This window comes from Arachis ipaensis, chromosome B4 (genome assembly GCF_059453495.1).
Source record: "Arachis ipaensis isolate K30076 ecotype BB chromosome B4, ASM5945349v1, whole genome shotgun sequence".
Lineage (NCBI taxonomy): Eukaryota > Viridiplantae > Streptophyta > Magnoliopsida > Fabales > Fabaceae > Arachis > Arachis ipaensis.
Window position 1 is genome coordinate 1,596,475 of NC_142439.1, and position 17,548 is coordinate 1,614,022.

The following is a 17,548-nucleotide window of genomic DNA, read 5'->3' on the forward strand; positions in this document are numbered from 1 at the left end:
TTCTCATTTTTTTCATTCAAACAATTTGAGACAAAAATTATAATAATAAAAAATATAATTATAAAAAATTAACAAGAATAATGAAAGAAAAAATAAAAAATAAATTATATCCCTTGTTAGTATCTCCGTGTCCTTCTTGTCAGGATAGACACAAAATACACTAATTCAGTGTCTCTGGAGTCTGGACACATTATCTCTGTCTATATCTTCTCTGTCAAACACAATTTTATGTCTCTGTGTCCCTGTCTCTATGTCTCTCTAAACAAATGCAGCCTTAAATTTGTCACTTGACTGATTCAATGACTGATTCGATTCTTGCAACCTTAGTTAGAACTTTTCTCTCCATTTTTATGTTACCATACCTATCTCAGCCGAGCTAGGATTTGGCGAAGCCATATTCCTACCCGCTACTCGTGTAGAGGGAAATCCATGTATTGTACTGTAGCTGTATATCAGAGAGTGCCCAAGATATGGTACAACTGAAATAAATTAAAGTGAAGTATACCAAACATCCATTCGAAATTTGAATAAAATGACGTTAAATTTACATTATAGGCTCCCATTTCCCTGGATCAGATCTTTTTATTACCTTAATTTATATCTCCTTTTATAAAATAATCATAAGTAGGATTAGTCATTTTTACTGCACTTTTTAAAGTTATTTTGACTCATTCACATTTATGTTATTCTGATCAAGCTGAAATGTTTAAACAACACAGAAGTGTATTAGACAATCGAGAATAATAATGAACTGGTATTAGACCAAGTAAAACATATTAAACACTTGTTACAACAATTGGTTGTCATTGTGAATTAAATTTTATCGAAAAGAATGTTAAAAATTATATTAGCAGGAATATTCGTAATATTTTCGAAGTAGATGATGCAAAAGAATTGAAAAAATACTTTTTGAAAATAAAATAACAAAATTAGTCTTGAGGGAATAATACACCATTCCCCCTTGAGAAAACACCTTTGACAGAGAAATAAAATAGACACAATCACAACACAAGAATTTAACGTGGAAACTCCAATTACCGGAGAAAAAAACCACGGCCGTTGTCAAATGACAACCAGAGAATATCACTATGTGAAAATTGTTACAACACATAGACTTCTTTCTCTCACCGGCACCCCAGTACACCCACACTCTCTCAAAGCAAATATCTAACTACACCTCACAACACTCTCTAATCAAAGAGTACAGAGGAAAAGAAAAATCAGATACAAGCTTAAAGTGTTTCTGACTGGTGCAAAAACAAATGGAGAACTTAGCCTCATATTTATAGTCTAGGCCACCCACTCCATTTGCTATCCTGAGCAATGTGGGACTAATTCAACCAAATCCTAACAATCTCCACCTTGATTGAAATAGTCACACATCTTCAGCTTCCATTGTCAACACCGACAATTCTTTGCTGCCATTGTCTATACCGACAATCATAGTTCAGAGAACTATCATACTCCACCATGAAAGTATACTCACTTGGAATTAGACCACTCCAAGCATTTCACCTTGGTACAGATCGAAACCTTGCTGAAAATTCATGGTGCAACTTCCAAATTGGCTTTTCCTGGAAGTTCTTCAGCCATCGACCTAACTCCGCCACACACCTTGCATCTCAACGCCAACCAATGCCCGTGTGCAATTGTGGACCCGATTGCCACAACTCATCCTTATCCATGGCAGTGCGGTAATACCATGAGGATCGCCTTGTGCAAACCTGATTGTATCAACATATCCTTGACTTGTATTTGCCACAAGCCAAAATTGATTCTTCCATCAAATTTCTCTATTTCAAACTTCACAGCACTTGAATATCCTGACATTGTTGCAACCGTATACTGGAATAGTATAACTCAACTGTGCACTAGGAAGGGTCCCCAGGAAAGAGAGGTGGGTCACAATGGACACACTTAAATACCAAGTCTTTCCTTAGCCAGAACCTTTCCAAACAGCACTCTCACAGTGTCACACTGTCTTCCAGCAACAACAACAACAACCAAAGATCAACCTCAAGCCACAGGGACAAAATTCTTTTCTGATGTGGAAGGTCAGACTAGGCTGCAACCACAGAGCATACTAAGAATAAATCTCACCGAACCGAAGCTCTGATACCACTTGAGGGAATAATACACCATTCCCCCTTGAGAAAACACCTTTGACAGAGAAATAAAATAGACACAATCACAACACAAGAATTTAACGTGGAAACTCCAATTACCGGAGAAAAAAACCACGGCCGTTGTCAAATGACAACCAGAGAATATCACTATGTGAAAATTGTTACAACACATAGACTTCTTTCTCTCACCGGCACCCCAGTACACCCACACTCTCTCAAAGCAAATATCTAACTACACCTCACAACACTCTCTAATCAAAGAGTACAGAGGAAAAGAAAAATCAGATACAAGCTTAAAGTGTTTCTAACTGGTGCAAAAACAAATGGAGAACTTAGCCTCATATTTATAGTCTAGGCCACCCACTCCATTTGCTATCCTGAGCAATGTGGGACTAATTCAACCAAATCCTAACAATTAGAACTTTTTTTATGAGCTTAAATTTGATGTTGATAAGTTAATTAAAAATGTATTTTAGACTGATGCAAGATGTATGGTTGACCACATTATTTGTGTACCATGCTTAGACCGATACCACCCTATCCTAGTGGAGTTAATTCCTTTTTGATTTGGCATGTCTTTAGGCTCTGTTTGGTTGATGTATATGATGAGACATAGACAGAAAGATACAGACATTAAAGATATGGACATAAAATATTTGTGTCTATGACTATATATTGTGTTTGGCAAAAATTAGAAACAAGACATATATTTAAAAAAGATTGAATTACCTTGCATTCAACCACAAATTTTACCACCATCATTGTAAACCCATTACCCCAAACACTGCATATCATCACCATAGAATTTTTATTTTCTTCTAGTATTTTTTATTTCTTCTAATATCATCTTAAATTATCATTTAAATATTAAATATATAATTTTTTTGAAAAAAAATAAAAAATCAAAGCTCAGAATTTATTAAAGATTAATTAAAATTTAAATCAATAAAAAAATTAAATGTACAATTTTTTTTCTTAAAGAAAATAAAAAGATAAATTTGGTTGTAGAATCTAAGAGAGGAAGAGAAAAAAAAAAGTTTGAGGAGATAAGAAGACAAATTTTAAAAATTCAATATGAGTAAAAGAGTAAAAAATCAGTGTCTCACAAGTTGTGTTTCAGGATCTCACCAAATTGGAGGTACACGAATTTAGTATCTCCGTGTCAATCCGTATCCTCCCGTATCTTTTGAAAATATGTATCTCACCAAACCAAACAGCACACATGTGAGACATAGACATTAACCAAACACTACCTAATGGAAGGAATACATAGACATTAACCAAACACTACCTAATGGAAGGAATAGCTACGACGCAACAGCATGTGTGAAGAGTTGTAGTGGAGTTTGATGGACCTTAATTATGTTATTATCATTAGATGTGGTGGAAGTGGGTGCAACAAAATGGAATGTGCCCCAAGGGCCAAGCCTACATATGGGCACGCTCATGTGTCGCATAAGTGTGGCATATGAACATACATGTGATTATAACTTTTCTCTCCATTTGAAATTTGAACGAAGTTTGAAGTGACGCTAAGTTTACATTATAGGCTCCCATTTCCTTCAGGCAGATCTTTTCATTACCTCAATTTATAGCTCCTTTTATAACAAATCATAAGCAGGATTAGTCATCCTTTCTGCACTTTCTTATGTTTCAATAGAATTTTATAGTACAAGAATAATGATAATCAGGCATAACAGCCTTCTGTACAAATAGCACAACACCAAATATATATGCTGAATATCCAATCGCCACCCACTATATTCCTTGTTCTTATCTTCTTCACCTTATATTATTATTCTCTAGAATTACTACTCTTTTATGCCGGTATAGCCTTGAAAATATCATCGAAGCTATTCTGATCAGCAAAAATGTCTAGTAGAGACAATGCCTGCAAACCAAAATAAAAAACATATGTCAGTAAAGAGCAAAAATTGATTGAATTCTATTTTTATTTTTAGTATAATAATTCAGGTGCAGTTAACTTTATATAAAGTTGATAGATAAGAATCGTTAAATGAGTTAACAAGTTTGACTAAATTGTCATCTAACGTCTATCAGCTATCAACTTGAATTTTCACGTTTTAGTATTTCCAATTAAATAAAATCCTAAACCCTGAAAATAATGAAAATAAAACCAAAAATCAATGAGGATAGAAATAATCAGCAAGTAAAAACATGAAAATACCTCGGAGACACTAAGCTCAAGACGAAACTTGGGACCATCATAATGGTGAAGAATTGGCCTGAAGGAATCCTCCTCAAGTGGCTCACAGATTTTTCTAGTGACTACTTGAACCTATATCCGTCATGAAAGATTGAAAGGCAATTCATGAGTTTTCACAAATTAAACTAACAAAACCGGTTATATGTCAGTAAATATTTTTATCTATTTTCCCTTTTCACTTAATGAAACATCTGTTCACACTTTCTACATACAAAAATTTTGAGTAAATCAAACAATGGATTAATATTTATATAATAAATTAGTTATTAAACAAAGGTAATTTAGTATTTTTTAACAGATTTGGATCCTCTAAAGTTTGGATCTCACTTTAAAGAGTAAAATGTGATTTCTCACCATTTATTTTAAAGGTGAGACCAAAAATAAATATGAAAGAGAAAATATTCAATGGTAAAAGATCACACTTTACTCTTTAAAGTAAAATTCAAACTTTAGAGAATTCAAATCCTTTTTTAACAGCAAACTCTTGATTTTACTTTCCTATTATTATGCGAAAGCGAGAAATGATTTGAATAGCAAAGGAAAAGGACTATCGTAATAATAAATATACTTAATTTGGATTGATTTTTTTTAATAAAAAAATATTTAAAAAAAAAATTAAGTACTTTTATTTTATTTAAAACCTATTTAAATACATCTTCTAAAAAATACTTTTATTAAAAAAATAAATTATTTGATTTTTTAAAAAATTAACAAAATTTTGTTTTAAAAAAAAACAAAAATAAAATACGTTTTTAATACTTGAAAACTATTTTTAAAAAATCTATTTAAATATGAAAAAAAATTGTCTGTTTAAAATAAAATCTTTTTTAAAAGATAAAAAAAATAGGCACTTCTTTCAAAAACCAATTCCGACTGATTGGCTAACATACCTGAGCAGGGAAACGAGATTCACCAAGGCACTTTTTGTCCTCCCAAGCTGTTGGGTCAATGTTATTTCCACCAAAACTTGCAGCCTAAAATTTGACAAAAAAAAAGAAGGGGAAAAAATTGATTAGTAAAAGATATGTATTAACTTATTAATATATACATGACTTGATTGGAAACGGTTTCAAAACATACAATCTCGGTCAAAATAAAGTGTTCCCTTCTAATCACCAAATTATTAACTCATAATCACCTATCATCTCTCTTGTAACTAGTGTGTAATAAAGATGACTCAGCAGTTTAGCTAATTTAGAATCTAATTAGTAATTAGTTAGATTATTATTCATTCATCACAAGTGAGTTAGGATTATAACTTAATCAGTTAGGAAGTTAGCTTAGGTGTATGCAACTTGCAAGCTTCTAATTATAGCTTATACAGATTGTGATTCATCCCTTAATTTCATTTCTCATTTTCTGACCCTCACTTAGCGTTTGGTTGAGAGACAGAGACGGAAAGACTGAGATTGAGAAACAGAGATTGAAATAAATCTCAGTATTCTGTTTGGTGCAAAGTGGAAGACAGAAATTGAAACAAGAATGAAACTCTAATTTAATTTGTACAAAGGATAAAATTGGAATTAATTAATTGAAATGAGGATATTTTATGTATAAAATGTTATTAAAGTTTCAGTCTCCTCTCTAAAAATTTTAGTTCCCTGTGTCCCTACTTTTTGGAGGTACTGAAATACTAAAATTTTAGGGACAGAGACAGAAATTTTAGTACCAGTCTCTGAACCAACAAACATGATACTGAGTTTCAGTCTCTCAGTCTCTGTCTCAATACCTCAAAACAAACACTACCTAAATTCTCTTCTCTCTTTCGCTCTCATCTCACAAACTCTGCACCAGAACAGAGTTTTCACACCTTACCTTGCTTCTGTTCTAGATCCTTCCAGACTCATGCTGCCCTTAGCTTGCATGACCACCAATAAATATTGGGATGTTTAAATCCAAATCGATCCAAATCAAACCGTACATTCAATTTAATCCAAACCGGAAACCGATTAATACTGCATTCATTTAGTTTTGATTGGATTCTACTTTTGACAAACCGCATAAATTGAATCGGATTTCGGATTTATTTCTTAAAATTGATCCAATCCAATCCGATCCAAATCGCACAATATGCTATAATATTATTATTTTATTATTATATTTAAAATTTTATTTATAATATATTTAATTTGTTATAAATTTTTATGTTATTTATGTATTATTATTTAGTAAATATTTTATGAATTCAAAATTTATTTATTTATTTTAAGTAGTCTATAATTTTATTTTTATTATTATGTTATTGTTAATTTTTTAATATATTATTGAGACTTGTTATAATATTTTTTGGTATTTCAAAATTTAACGTTAAGATTTATTATATATATTTAATTTTTTTAACTTACAAAACTGGAAATTCAATCCAATCCAGATCGTTTGAAATTAGATCATATTTGATTGAATTCTCTAAAAAAATCATTCAATTCAAACCGCATTATAAGTAATATGTAGCTCAAAAATTTCATGATACCACTAATAAATATAGAAACACGAAGACAATAAAATAAAATGAAAAATCTAAGATATAAAAAGGTATATGTACCTCAAAAATTCCATGAAGTTGATGGGTAGAATAGTTGTAGAGAAAAAGGGGCAACCCCGGAGTAATTGCTCGAACAGAATCACGGTATCGTGGAGGGAGACCTACAAAAAAAAAACCCAAATATTTTCCATCAAAACTCATTTAGATAACAATTAAAATCTCGGGGGACACAAATCTAGTTGCAAAGTCCACATTACTTTATGCAAATTACGATTTTAATAAAATAAATTTAAAAAAAATGTAAATAATAAAATATTCAAAAAAATATATCCCATTTTATATAATAAACTAAAAATATAGTCAATTTATTTATATATATTTATATACATTTGGTTTATTTTGTTAAACATCATATATTTTGTAGATCATTTTATGATCTGTATTTTTTTATATCATTTTCTTAAAATTAAAATCTTTATTAGTGTAAAATGGCTAATAATAATAATAATAATAGGAAGCCACTCACATAAAGACGCTTAAAACGTCTTTTTTTAAATATATTTTTCAATAATTAAAATTTAACATATATAATCGATTAAATTATGTTATTTTTGTCAAAATTAGGCTAGACAAATTTATTCAACCGAAAAAATGGTAAATCAAAATTTGAACTGGTCTAAATTAATATTTTTTTTATAAAAAATAAATGCAATATCTTTATTATAAAAAATGATTAAAATACTCTTATTATATATATATATATATATTAATTTTAAAAATTTTAAATCCTAACTCTACAATAAAAAAATAAAGGACTAAAATTTAGGATTCTCAAAATTAATATATATAATAGAAGTATTTTAGTCATTTTTTATAAAAAACAATATTAATTTAGACCAATTCAAGATTTGATTCACCATTTTTCGATTAAATTAATTTATCTAGTCTAATTTTAACAAAAATAACACGATTTAATCGATTATATACATTAAATTTTAGTTATTAAAAAACATTTTTTTAAAAGACGTTTTCAGCCTCTTTACCTGGTGTAACTAATAGTAATTTGAGGGTTAGAGAGAGTAAGACGCACCAAACAGCTGTCTTTTGAGGTTCTCTGCCATGGTATCATTGTTGCAAACAAAGATATATCCACCCACAGTTTCATATCTCGGCAAAGACTCCGATGGTGGCAGTGTTTTGAGTTTCTTGGCGACATCATTGGTATTGTCTCCATGCTTCTTGCCGTTGGTGTTGGTGTTGGTGTTGTTCCTGCCCTTTTTGGCTGCTTGAAAGTCAACAAAACCTGTCTTGTGACCCTTCAAGTTGATGCTACTATTGTTGTTGAGGCTAACATAAGAAGGAGTATTGTCGGAATAACTTCCCTTGTTGAAGCCTCCATTAAGACCCACAAAAGCAGGATTCTGAATATGTGGCATAGAGAAAAGGGATCCATTGGAATCGGAATTGAGATCATAGGATTTTGATGGGTTGAATTCAGTGCCCTTCACATCTAAGTTCCTCCTCTGATCGGTCCTTTTTGTGGCATAATTGTTGCTCCAAATTGAACCATTAAGAGACAGATTGGCCAAACTAGATGTTTGAAGCCTAAGCTGGTCACTAAATTGCCAAAAAGATTGCTGATTGTTGTTCTCCATGGCCACCAAATAATTAAAGATGAGTAGAAGAAACCCTTGAGATTGGAATTGGAATAGAACGATAGGAATGATGGAAATGATAAAGAAATGAACAAGTGTTAACTAATAAAGAAGGGAGTTTGGTTGGGTATGAAATTCCCACGAAAGTGAGGTTGACTGGGACAGGGGCAGGGGCAGGGCATGTGTAATTGTCAAAGAAAATGGAGTATAATCTAAATTTGAAATATGAATTATGAACTGACTTTTTCATTTGAGTGGGTCTATTTCCCTTTTTATTTTGATTATTTTATTTCATAAGTTATTAATTCAACTGGTGACGGAACCAAACCGCGTACAAAGGTGAAAGACAAATAGAAAGAGAGAGTGGGGTGGGGGGAAGTGGACAGGGACTACATGGACAGGGAGTAGTTGGGTATGGCGTTGAGTATTTCCTCGTGTTTTGATTTAGTATACATGGAAATTTCCTAGTATACATATTTCTAGAAGATGTAGCTAAAGTTTGAAATGATGCGACACTCCCGGTAAAAATAGATTAAGTGTTTTTGTTTTTTTATTTTTTATTTTTTATTTTTTATTTTTAAGTTAGAGGTGAGGTTCGAACTCGTGACTATCTATGAGGAGATTATCACATTTAAATTATAGTTTATTGGCGATTAAGTGGGCTTATAAGTAGGGTTTGATTAGAGAAACATGAACATTAAAAATATAAACACGGTAATATATGTCTATCATTTGTTTATTAAAAGATAAGTTTTTTTAGATACAATAATATACACAAAATATATATTTTTAGTGTCTTTTGTTAAAGTTAAAACAGTGAAATACAAGGCATAAAATATAAAATTTAACTTTTTTATCTATAACTATCTTTTAAATTATTTATTTTGTTCCTATTTTTACTTTTATCATTTTCTATTTTCTCTCATCTCATTTTCTTCTTTTCTCTTCTTTCTACTTTCTTTTCTGTTTTCTCTTCCACTGTCACTGTTATTGTCATTGTCACCACCGCTTTTTCTTTTCTTTTTCATTTTTGTCTCACTTATCTAGATTTATCGATCTGTTCTACTATCGTTTAGAATTATGAATTCAATTGCCAACACAAGGAAAATGGCGAAACCAACTCAACTTTTGCTGTCGCACTTTTATTATGTGCTGCCTCCATTTTACCTTTTCACCTCCACCAGCTCAAATTTCACTCCTCTCTCTCACATTCAATTCTTTATTTTCTTTTTCAAAATCTACTTTAATTTGTTTTTCTTTAAAAAAAAAACATAAAAGAGATTAGATCTCGATGATCTTAAAAGTGAGGTGACAAAAGTAATGATGATATGAAAACAACAAGAAGAGAAAAATGTTAATTTTTTTTATTTTATTATTTATGTGGTGAACCATTGTTCTTTCTAGAAGTATTGGACATCAATTAGGTAGTTAAAGATCACTTTATAATAGGAGATAAAGTACTTTTATTATTATTAGAATATTTACCCATTTTAGTTCTCAAAGAATTTTAGATCAAACACTTTAGTCTTCAACTAAAAGTAATTACTCGATTAGTCCCTAATAATTAATTCTGTCAGTCACTTAGGTTCTTAGTTCCATCAACTCTAACGGAAGATAAAATGGTCCCTGAGAACTCTAATAGGGAACAAAATAATCCCTGACAACTCCAACGGGGGACAAAATGATCCCTGACCTCTTTGTTCGAAAATGACACTGTTCTTCCCCAATTTTCGTCATATTTCACATAACTCTAACATTCATACTTGAAGGTTGTAGAAGGCTTAGAGAAGGGGGTTGAATTTATGCCTTTCTTTATGTTACTGAAATAACCTCTTTTTTATATTCTTGCAATCTGATTCTATTTGAACTCAGCAGCGGAAATTTATGAGACAATTTTGTTTTGTCTCATGAATATCAGAAAATATAACAGAGCCGAGAAGAGAAAAGCTAACACCACCATGTATCCTGGTTCGGTTGCCTTGTGCTATGCAACCTACGTCCAGTCTCCACCACAACAGTGGTGGAATTTCCACTATAGTTAAAGTATTACATACACAAATTCCACAAGATTGGCACAATCATTTCACACTCAAGTTCTAACCTAGCTTGACATTGGCTATGCCAATACCTAACTCTTCACTCTTAGTGCTCACCCAACTAAGAAAGGGGTACCTCACTGGTACAAGATACAAGACACAGACTTACCTAAAGAAATCTGAAAATAACTCTAGCCTTTTCTCTCAAGTGTATCTCTCAGCCTCTTTTCACTCTTTGGCTTTTACTTGAGCTCTCTCAATATGTCTTTTCACTCAAGAAATTACAGAAAGATAAATATTGAAAAGTAAATTACAATCTGTAAAACATGAAAGAGATTGACTTCATCAACAGCCTCTTTGCTATGTGATAAACCAGATTTGCATGTCTCTGATTCAGTTCTTCATTTTTGACGGAATGCTTCTTTGAAAGAAAGCATTGTCTAAGTAGAGGAACTTCTTCAGAGAGCTTCTTCACAGAACAAAACCTCAATACTCTGGGTTATCTCTCCTTGCTTCTGAATAAACAGAAAATCTTCTTTTATCTCCTTGCATGTTGCTGGGTTCTTCTTCCTAGGTCAACTTCTTGAGCACTGTGCTTCACCAACCCACAAACTCACTTTTTCTCATTGATCCTCATAGTAGAAACTTTATTTCTGACCTTCTCTTGTTGACCGAAAGCCATAAAATAACAACCACAAAAGTCTTCCAATAGTAAAAACGGATCTGAGCCATTGATAAACTACTTGGTCCCCAAGACTTACTCGTGACCGTAGTAGATACACAACAGATTTGGGCAGAAATCAACTTTCCCTTGTAACCCATTTTCGGAATGGCAGAGAGTTGAGAAGAAGAGAAGAACGCAGTATTCATGCAATAGGAAATGATTTACCTTTAACATTTGCCTAAGCTTGATTTGGTTTGAACTTGCTATTTGACTTCAACCTTTCTTGCCTACCCTTCTCTTTCTTTCTTCTTCTGTGAATAACTTAGGAATTAAGCACTTTCTCTTACTTCTGTGATTTGACTGAGACACAGAAAAATTGAACGTTGCTTTGAAAGCAAGATGGAGGGATTTACTGAAATCAAATCGGGCTTGGATCGGGTCTTGTTTTGCTTGGCCCGCCTGATCTCTTGCTTTGATTTTCTTTGGGCTTCTATTTATATTATAGCTTACCAGCCTTGTTTCTAGCTTTCATCCACTTGGGCTGCTTGCTCTTATATTGGGCTGTTGCAACAATTCCTTTTAGCCTGCAATACTTAATCTCAAATAATAAGCAAAATGTAATTAAATAATCAACATTTAATTATTTATTTTGCCCAATAAAATAATGTTTGTCATCATCAATTAATTTATTTAATTTCTTAACTCAACAATACTCTCCTTCTTCACCTTCACATTATTCTTTTCCATCTTTTTCTTGCTCCTCTTCAACTCCAAGATCAAGCCATGGTGTAATTGTCACGCGTGTCGCACCTACCTCAACATGTCATGGACCAAACACTTCCTAAATATCTATGACTGGTACACCCACCTCCTCCGTACTTCACCCACCAGAAGCATCCATCTCCACGTCCTTGGTAACAGCATCACCTCCAACCCCAACAACATCCACCACATCCTTAAGACCAAGTTCCACGACTACTCCAAGGACACACATTTCTCCACTTTCCGGCGAGCAATATAGATTGTTGGACATTAGGACATTATGAGAAGATTCTTCTTCGACATCATGAGAAGATTCTCTTTCGACATTATATGCAAATTCTCATTTGGAATGCGCCATGGGTGCTTCATTCCTTCTTTCCTGGAGTTCAAGTTGGCAGACAGCTTCGACCTCACATATAAGCTATCAGTACAACGAGCAATGTCGCCGTTGCCGCTCATATGAAAACTGAAACGATTACTGAATATTGGTTCAAAGAAGAAGTTTAAGAAAGCGATCGGAGTGGTGGATAATGTGGTCATGGAGATGATAGGGCAGAGGAGGAGGGAGATGGCGACGATGGCTAGGGGTGTTCATGGGTCGGGTGAAGATGGGTCTGGGTCTCCTGGTCCCTGCGAAAAGTAAAAAGAATTTAAAGTTTTTCCTTTCGGGAAGGAAATATTAGAAAAATCCTATTGCAATTTTCTCCAGACCCCCGGAAAAGCATGAAAAAAAAGGCTCGAATGGTACGATCTCACTGTCACCCCAGAATGAAAGGGGCAATCTCGTAGTTCTTGGTCTGTGAAGATACGTTGTTAGGTGCTCTGTTTTTCTTTTTCCATTGAGGCCGAACCTAAACCTGTGCTCGAGAGATAACTGTACATATACTGATAAGGGATGTATGAATTCTCGAGAAGAGAGGAGCCGTGGTGGTCTTTCCCGGACCGCCCAGATCCCATGAGTGAATAGAAAGTTAGATCTACATTGGATCTCACCTGAATCGTCCCATCTATCATCCTGAGGAGAAGTTTGGTTTCAAATCCCGGTTCGAACAGGAGAAGTACGCCATGCTAATGTGCCTTGGATGATCCACATCTCAGGGTCAGGCACCGATGAGCGTATTGGACTATCCATGTGGCTGAGAGCCCTCACAGTCCAAGCACAACGATGCAATTATCAGGGGCGCGCTCTACCACTGAGCTAATAGCCCGTCGTGTGGGCCTCTCGCTGAGGCCCGCTATGCCAAAGCGAGAAAAACCCCATCCCTCTCTTTCTTTCTTTCTTTTTTTTTTCGCCCCCGTATGGCGACATGGTGCGAAAAAAAAGAAAGAGCTCCTATCAACTTGTTCCGACCTAGGATAATAAGCTTATGAGCTTAGTCTTACTTCACCTCCGAGAAACGAAAGAAAACTTCTATCTCCAAATTTAACTCAGACGTAGCTCGCTTCTTTTGGGGTGTGAAGCCGTGTCAAACCAAACTATCCAACAAGCATTAGCTCTCCCTGAAAAGGAGGTGATCCAACCGCACCTTCTAGTACGGCTACCTTGTTACGACTTCACTCCAGTCACTAGCCCTGCCTTCGACATCCCCCTCCTTCCGATTAAGGTAACGACTTCGGGCATGGCCAGCTCCCATAGTGTGACGGGCGGTGTGTACAAGGCCTGGAAAAGAATTCATCGCCGTATGACTGACCGACGATTACTAGCAATTCCGGCTTCATGCAGGCGGGTTGCAGCCTACAATCCAAATTGAGGACGGATTTTTGGAGTTAGCTCACCCTCGCGGGATCACGATCCTTTGTCCGGCCATTGTAGCACGTGTGTCGCCCAGGGCATAAGGGGTATGATGACTTGACGTCATCCTCACCTTCCTCCGGCTTATCACCCTACCTCCACTCAAGATTGCTCCGTCAGACTTTTGCCCATTGCAGAAAATTTTCCACTGCTGTCTCTCGTAGGAGTCTGGGCCGTATCTCAGTCCCAGTGTGGCTGATCATCCTCTCGGACCAGCTACTGATAATCGCCTTGGTAAGCTATTACCTCACTAACTAGCTAATAAGACGCGAGCCCCTCCTCGGGCGGATTCCTCCTTTTGCTCCTCATCCTACGGGGTATTAGCAGCCGTTTCCAGCTGTTGTTTCCCTCCCAAGGGCAGGTTCTTACGCGTTACTCACCTGTCCGCCACTGAAAACACCACTTCCTGTCCGACTTGCATATGTAAGGCATGCGCCAGCGTTCATCCTGAGCCAGGATCGAACTCTCCATGAGATTCCTAGTTGCATTATTTATTAGCTTCTTTGCTCGTATACAAAGCTGATTCGGAATTCTCTTTCATTCCACGGCATAACTTGTATCCATGCGCTTCATATTTGCCTGGAGTTCGCTCCCAGAAATATAGTCCCCCTCCCTTTTTTGGGAGGCCTACGGATCAAGCGGAACATAGAAATAATTTGGGGAGTAAAATGATCAACCCTTTTTAATTTTTTTAAAAATATAATATTTATACAATATCTCAAATTATCAATTAGGGTGCATAACATTTTAAATTTATTTATTTCTTTCCATTTTATTGGCCCTACAATAAATTATCATACATTAGTGATAATTAATATTAAAAAATTATAATAATTTATATTAATATATATGAATTATCGATATTTACGAATTATTTAAGCTGGTTATACCAAGAAAAGCAAAAAACTCAATCTTGAGCACCATTGGTGATTTCTTTTTTCTTTTTCACAATACACATGTACATAATGTTATTTTTTACTAAATTAACACCATTAAACAATATAAACAACTATTATATCGAAAATATTTAATTATTAAAAAAAAACCAGTAAAACAATTATCTTATTTAATATTCAATAATCATTACTAAAATTAATAAATATTAAATAAAATCAATTTAGACTTTTTTTTCTCTTTAACATTATTTCATTTTAATGAATATATACTAATATCTTTCATTTTAATGAATATATACTAATAGATAATTCTAGAAAACCCTAAATAATTCTTAAAAATTTTAGAAAATCCTAAAAAATCATAAAAAATCCTAGATAATCCTAGAAAATCCTAGATAATCCTAAAAAATCTTAAGAAACCTTAAAAAATTTTAAAAAACTCTAAATAACTCTAGAAAACCCTAGATAACCCAAAAGCTATAAAATAAATTATTTTTTTGTGGAATAATTTATGTGTATTATAAATTACTAAAAATTTATAGTCTAATATAGTATAAATAGAATAAATAAATAGAATAGAATTGAATAGTATTCAATTTGAGAAGAGAATCTTTATAGAGGATTTCGAATCTTTAAAAGATATTTTTCCTATTTTTTTTTACTAAACTAAAAAGAATCTTTGTTTTCAATTTTTTCAATAACTTTTTGGTATTGTTTTTGTTATATTTTATTTTGTTCATTCAATCTATAACATAAATATTTACATTTACAACATTAATAGACTCTAATCAAGTAGATTAATAAAATCTATAAATATGAATATATTACTCCTATTGAATATTCAAATTCATTTTTTTATTACTATCTTTTTTATTTTGTGATTTTATTCTATAAATTTAATTATATTAAATTGATAAATTTTCAATTTAGTGAAAAGTTAAAAGAAAAAAAAAAAAAAGCGGGTTGAGCAACTCTAGGACAAATTTTTAACCTATTGAAAATTTGGATTCTGTAGGTACTCGCATAACATCTCCTATTCATCGATCCGCGCTTGCCTTTATATTAGGAGTTATTACTTCCTTGGTAACTCAACACATGTACTCTTTACCTACTTATACGTTTATAGCGCAAGATTTTACTACTCAAGCGGCGTATTAAAAAAGTAATAAGAATTCAAAATGAAAAAGGTCGTCTTATTCAAAATCCCAATTATAAAATTTCTTCTCGCTCACTTCACACTTCGGAACGCACCGCTCTTATAGAGAGAGAAGCGCTTTAACATCTTCTTAAGCCGAAATGAAATGGCTGGGGAGAGGGAAGGTTCTCTTTTTTTAGTTTTATGGTACGGAAAAGAGTAGAAGTAATGAAGGATTTGGAAATGGCGGGATTAGAGACAAGGGTAATTTGAAGTTTTTTTTTAAGTGATGTTTTTAGTATTTGAATAATTTTTTTATACGAAATTTATTTTTTATGAGTATAATCTTAATTTTTTTTATGGATAAATTTGTCAATATATAAAATTTGTGTGAATAAAATGATAATTTACTCTTTATTTATTAGTATATATTGTTATTATTTAAAATAGATCTATGCAAAATGTCATGATAATTTATAAGTTTTTTATTTTATCTTTTATTTAAAGCACAAAAAAAAAAAAAATCAAAATGTCCTGCTGGTACCTTTTAAAAGAAGTAGAATAATGTTACGAACTTATTTGATCCCTTCACAATATATGTTGCAGGATTTTCTTTTTTAAGAACTCATTTGATTTTTTCATAATGTAAAATAAGTTTATTTTATTGATCAATTAGAATTGTCTTCCAGAATTTATAATTGACTCAAAAAGTCCAATATATATACATTATTGGACCTTTTTAATATCAGTCACAAAAACCTTACTTCCAAAAATATTGTAAGCTAAATCCTTGCTGACAAATAACCAATCCGCAATGAATAGGGAGGGTATAGTAATGCTATGAATAATCCAGTATCGAATACTGGTAATAATATCAGCAAAAGAACGTTTTTCGGTGCTTCCAAACATGTTGAGCTCCATATATTATTGTACAGTCAAAGAGGGATCGATTCCATAAAAGATGAGAGCAGTAAGTAGAAATTTACTGAGAATCATCCTTTCTGCATGCAAAAAATAAAACCAATCAAGTGCAGAACCGTCTAAATAAGATGAAAAACAACGACATAAAACTTTATCTGATGCACCATTTACTATCATTATGGAGGTGAGCTTTTTGATGTATTTCTTCGAATCACCTAACCCATCATATGGGGTTAAGGTAGTTGGTAGAGTGAACCTCCTGGACAGCACGAAGTTCATCACCTCGACCGTGAATGGCTTGGGGGAGTTTTCGGGATCGTCATCTTCGTTCTCTGGCCGAACCTCTTCGTTGTGCTCAGGTTGTTCTTCTTCACGCCGAGCAGTTTCCAAGACATGCGTCGGTCCAGACTGATGCTCGGCTTCTTCCGTTTACTCTTGTCGATCATTGTTATTTTCAATATGAGTATTAGTTAACTCGACAATCTAGTTTACCATTCGCTGGTTCTCCTCGGCCATGCGCTGGTTAACTTGTTACAACTCAGTCACCATCCGAAGAAGTTCGGCTGGTGTAGGTGGGAGTTGATCAGCCATGGTCGACGGTGAAAGTGCTTGGGCCGATGAATAAAGAAAATATTATATTCTCGGCCCGACGGTGGGCGCCAATTGTTCCTGTATGGATACTTTGAGGGGAGCTCGGTTTCTACAAGTCGACGCCGAGTTGTTTCCTTCAACGTCGATCTATGAGTTTTGGGAAGTCCGAGCTTGCGCTTGTGAAGAGGGTGATCCAAAATGGGGGAGTGTACCTGCAAAGACACTCCGAAACTTAAATTAGTATTGAGAATTCAATGTGTC

General features: G+C 33.5%; 1 protein-coding gene across 1 annotated transcript; it reads right to left on the bottom strand.

The window, feature by feature from the left end:
• Positions 1-3,705: 3,705 nt before the first annotated feature.
• LOC107638299 (DCD domain-containing protein NRP-B) lies at positions 3,706-8,838 on the bottom strand. The gene is made up of 5 exons (XM_016341512.3): positions 7,926-8,838; positions 6,896-6,996; positions 5,244-5,327; positions 4,315-4,425; positions 3,706-4,017 (listed from the first exon to the last, which is right to left on the bottom strand). The coding sequence occupies exons 1-5, from the start codon at positions 8,488-8,490 to the stop codon at positions 3,946-3,948; spliced, it is 933 nt and encodes a 310-aa protein (XP_016196998.1). The 5' UTR covers positions 8,491-8,838; the 3' UTR covers positions 3,706-3,945.
• Positions 8,839-17,548: the final 8,710 nt, after the last annotated feature.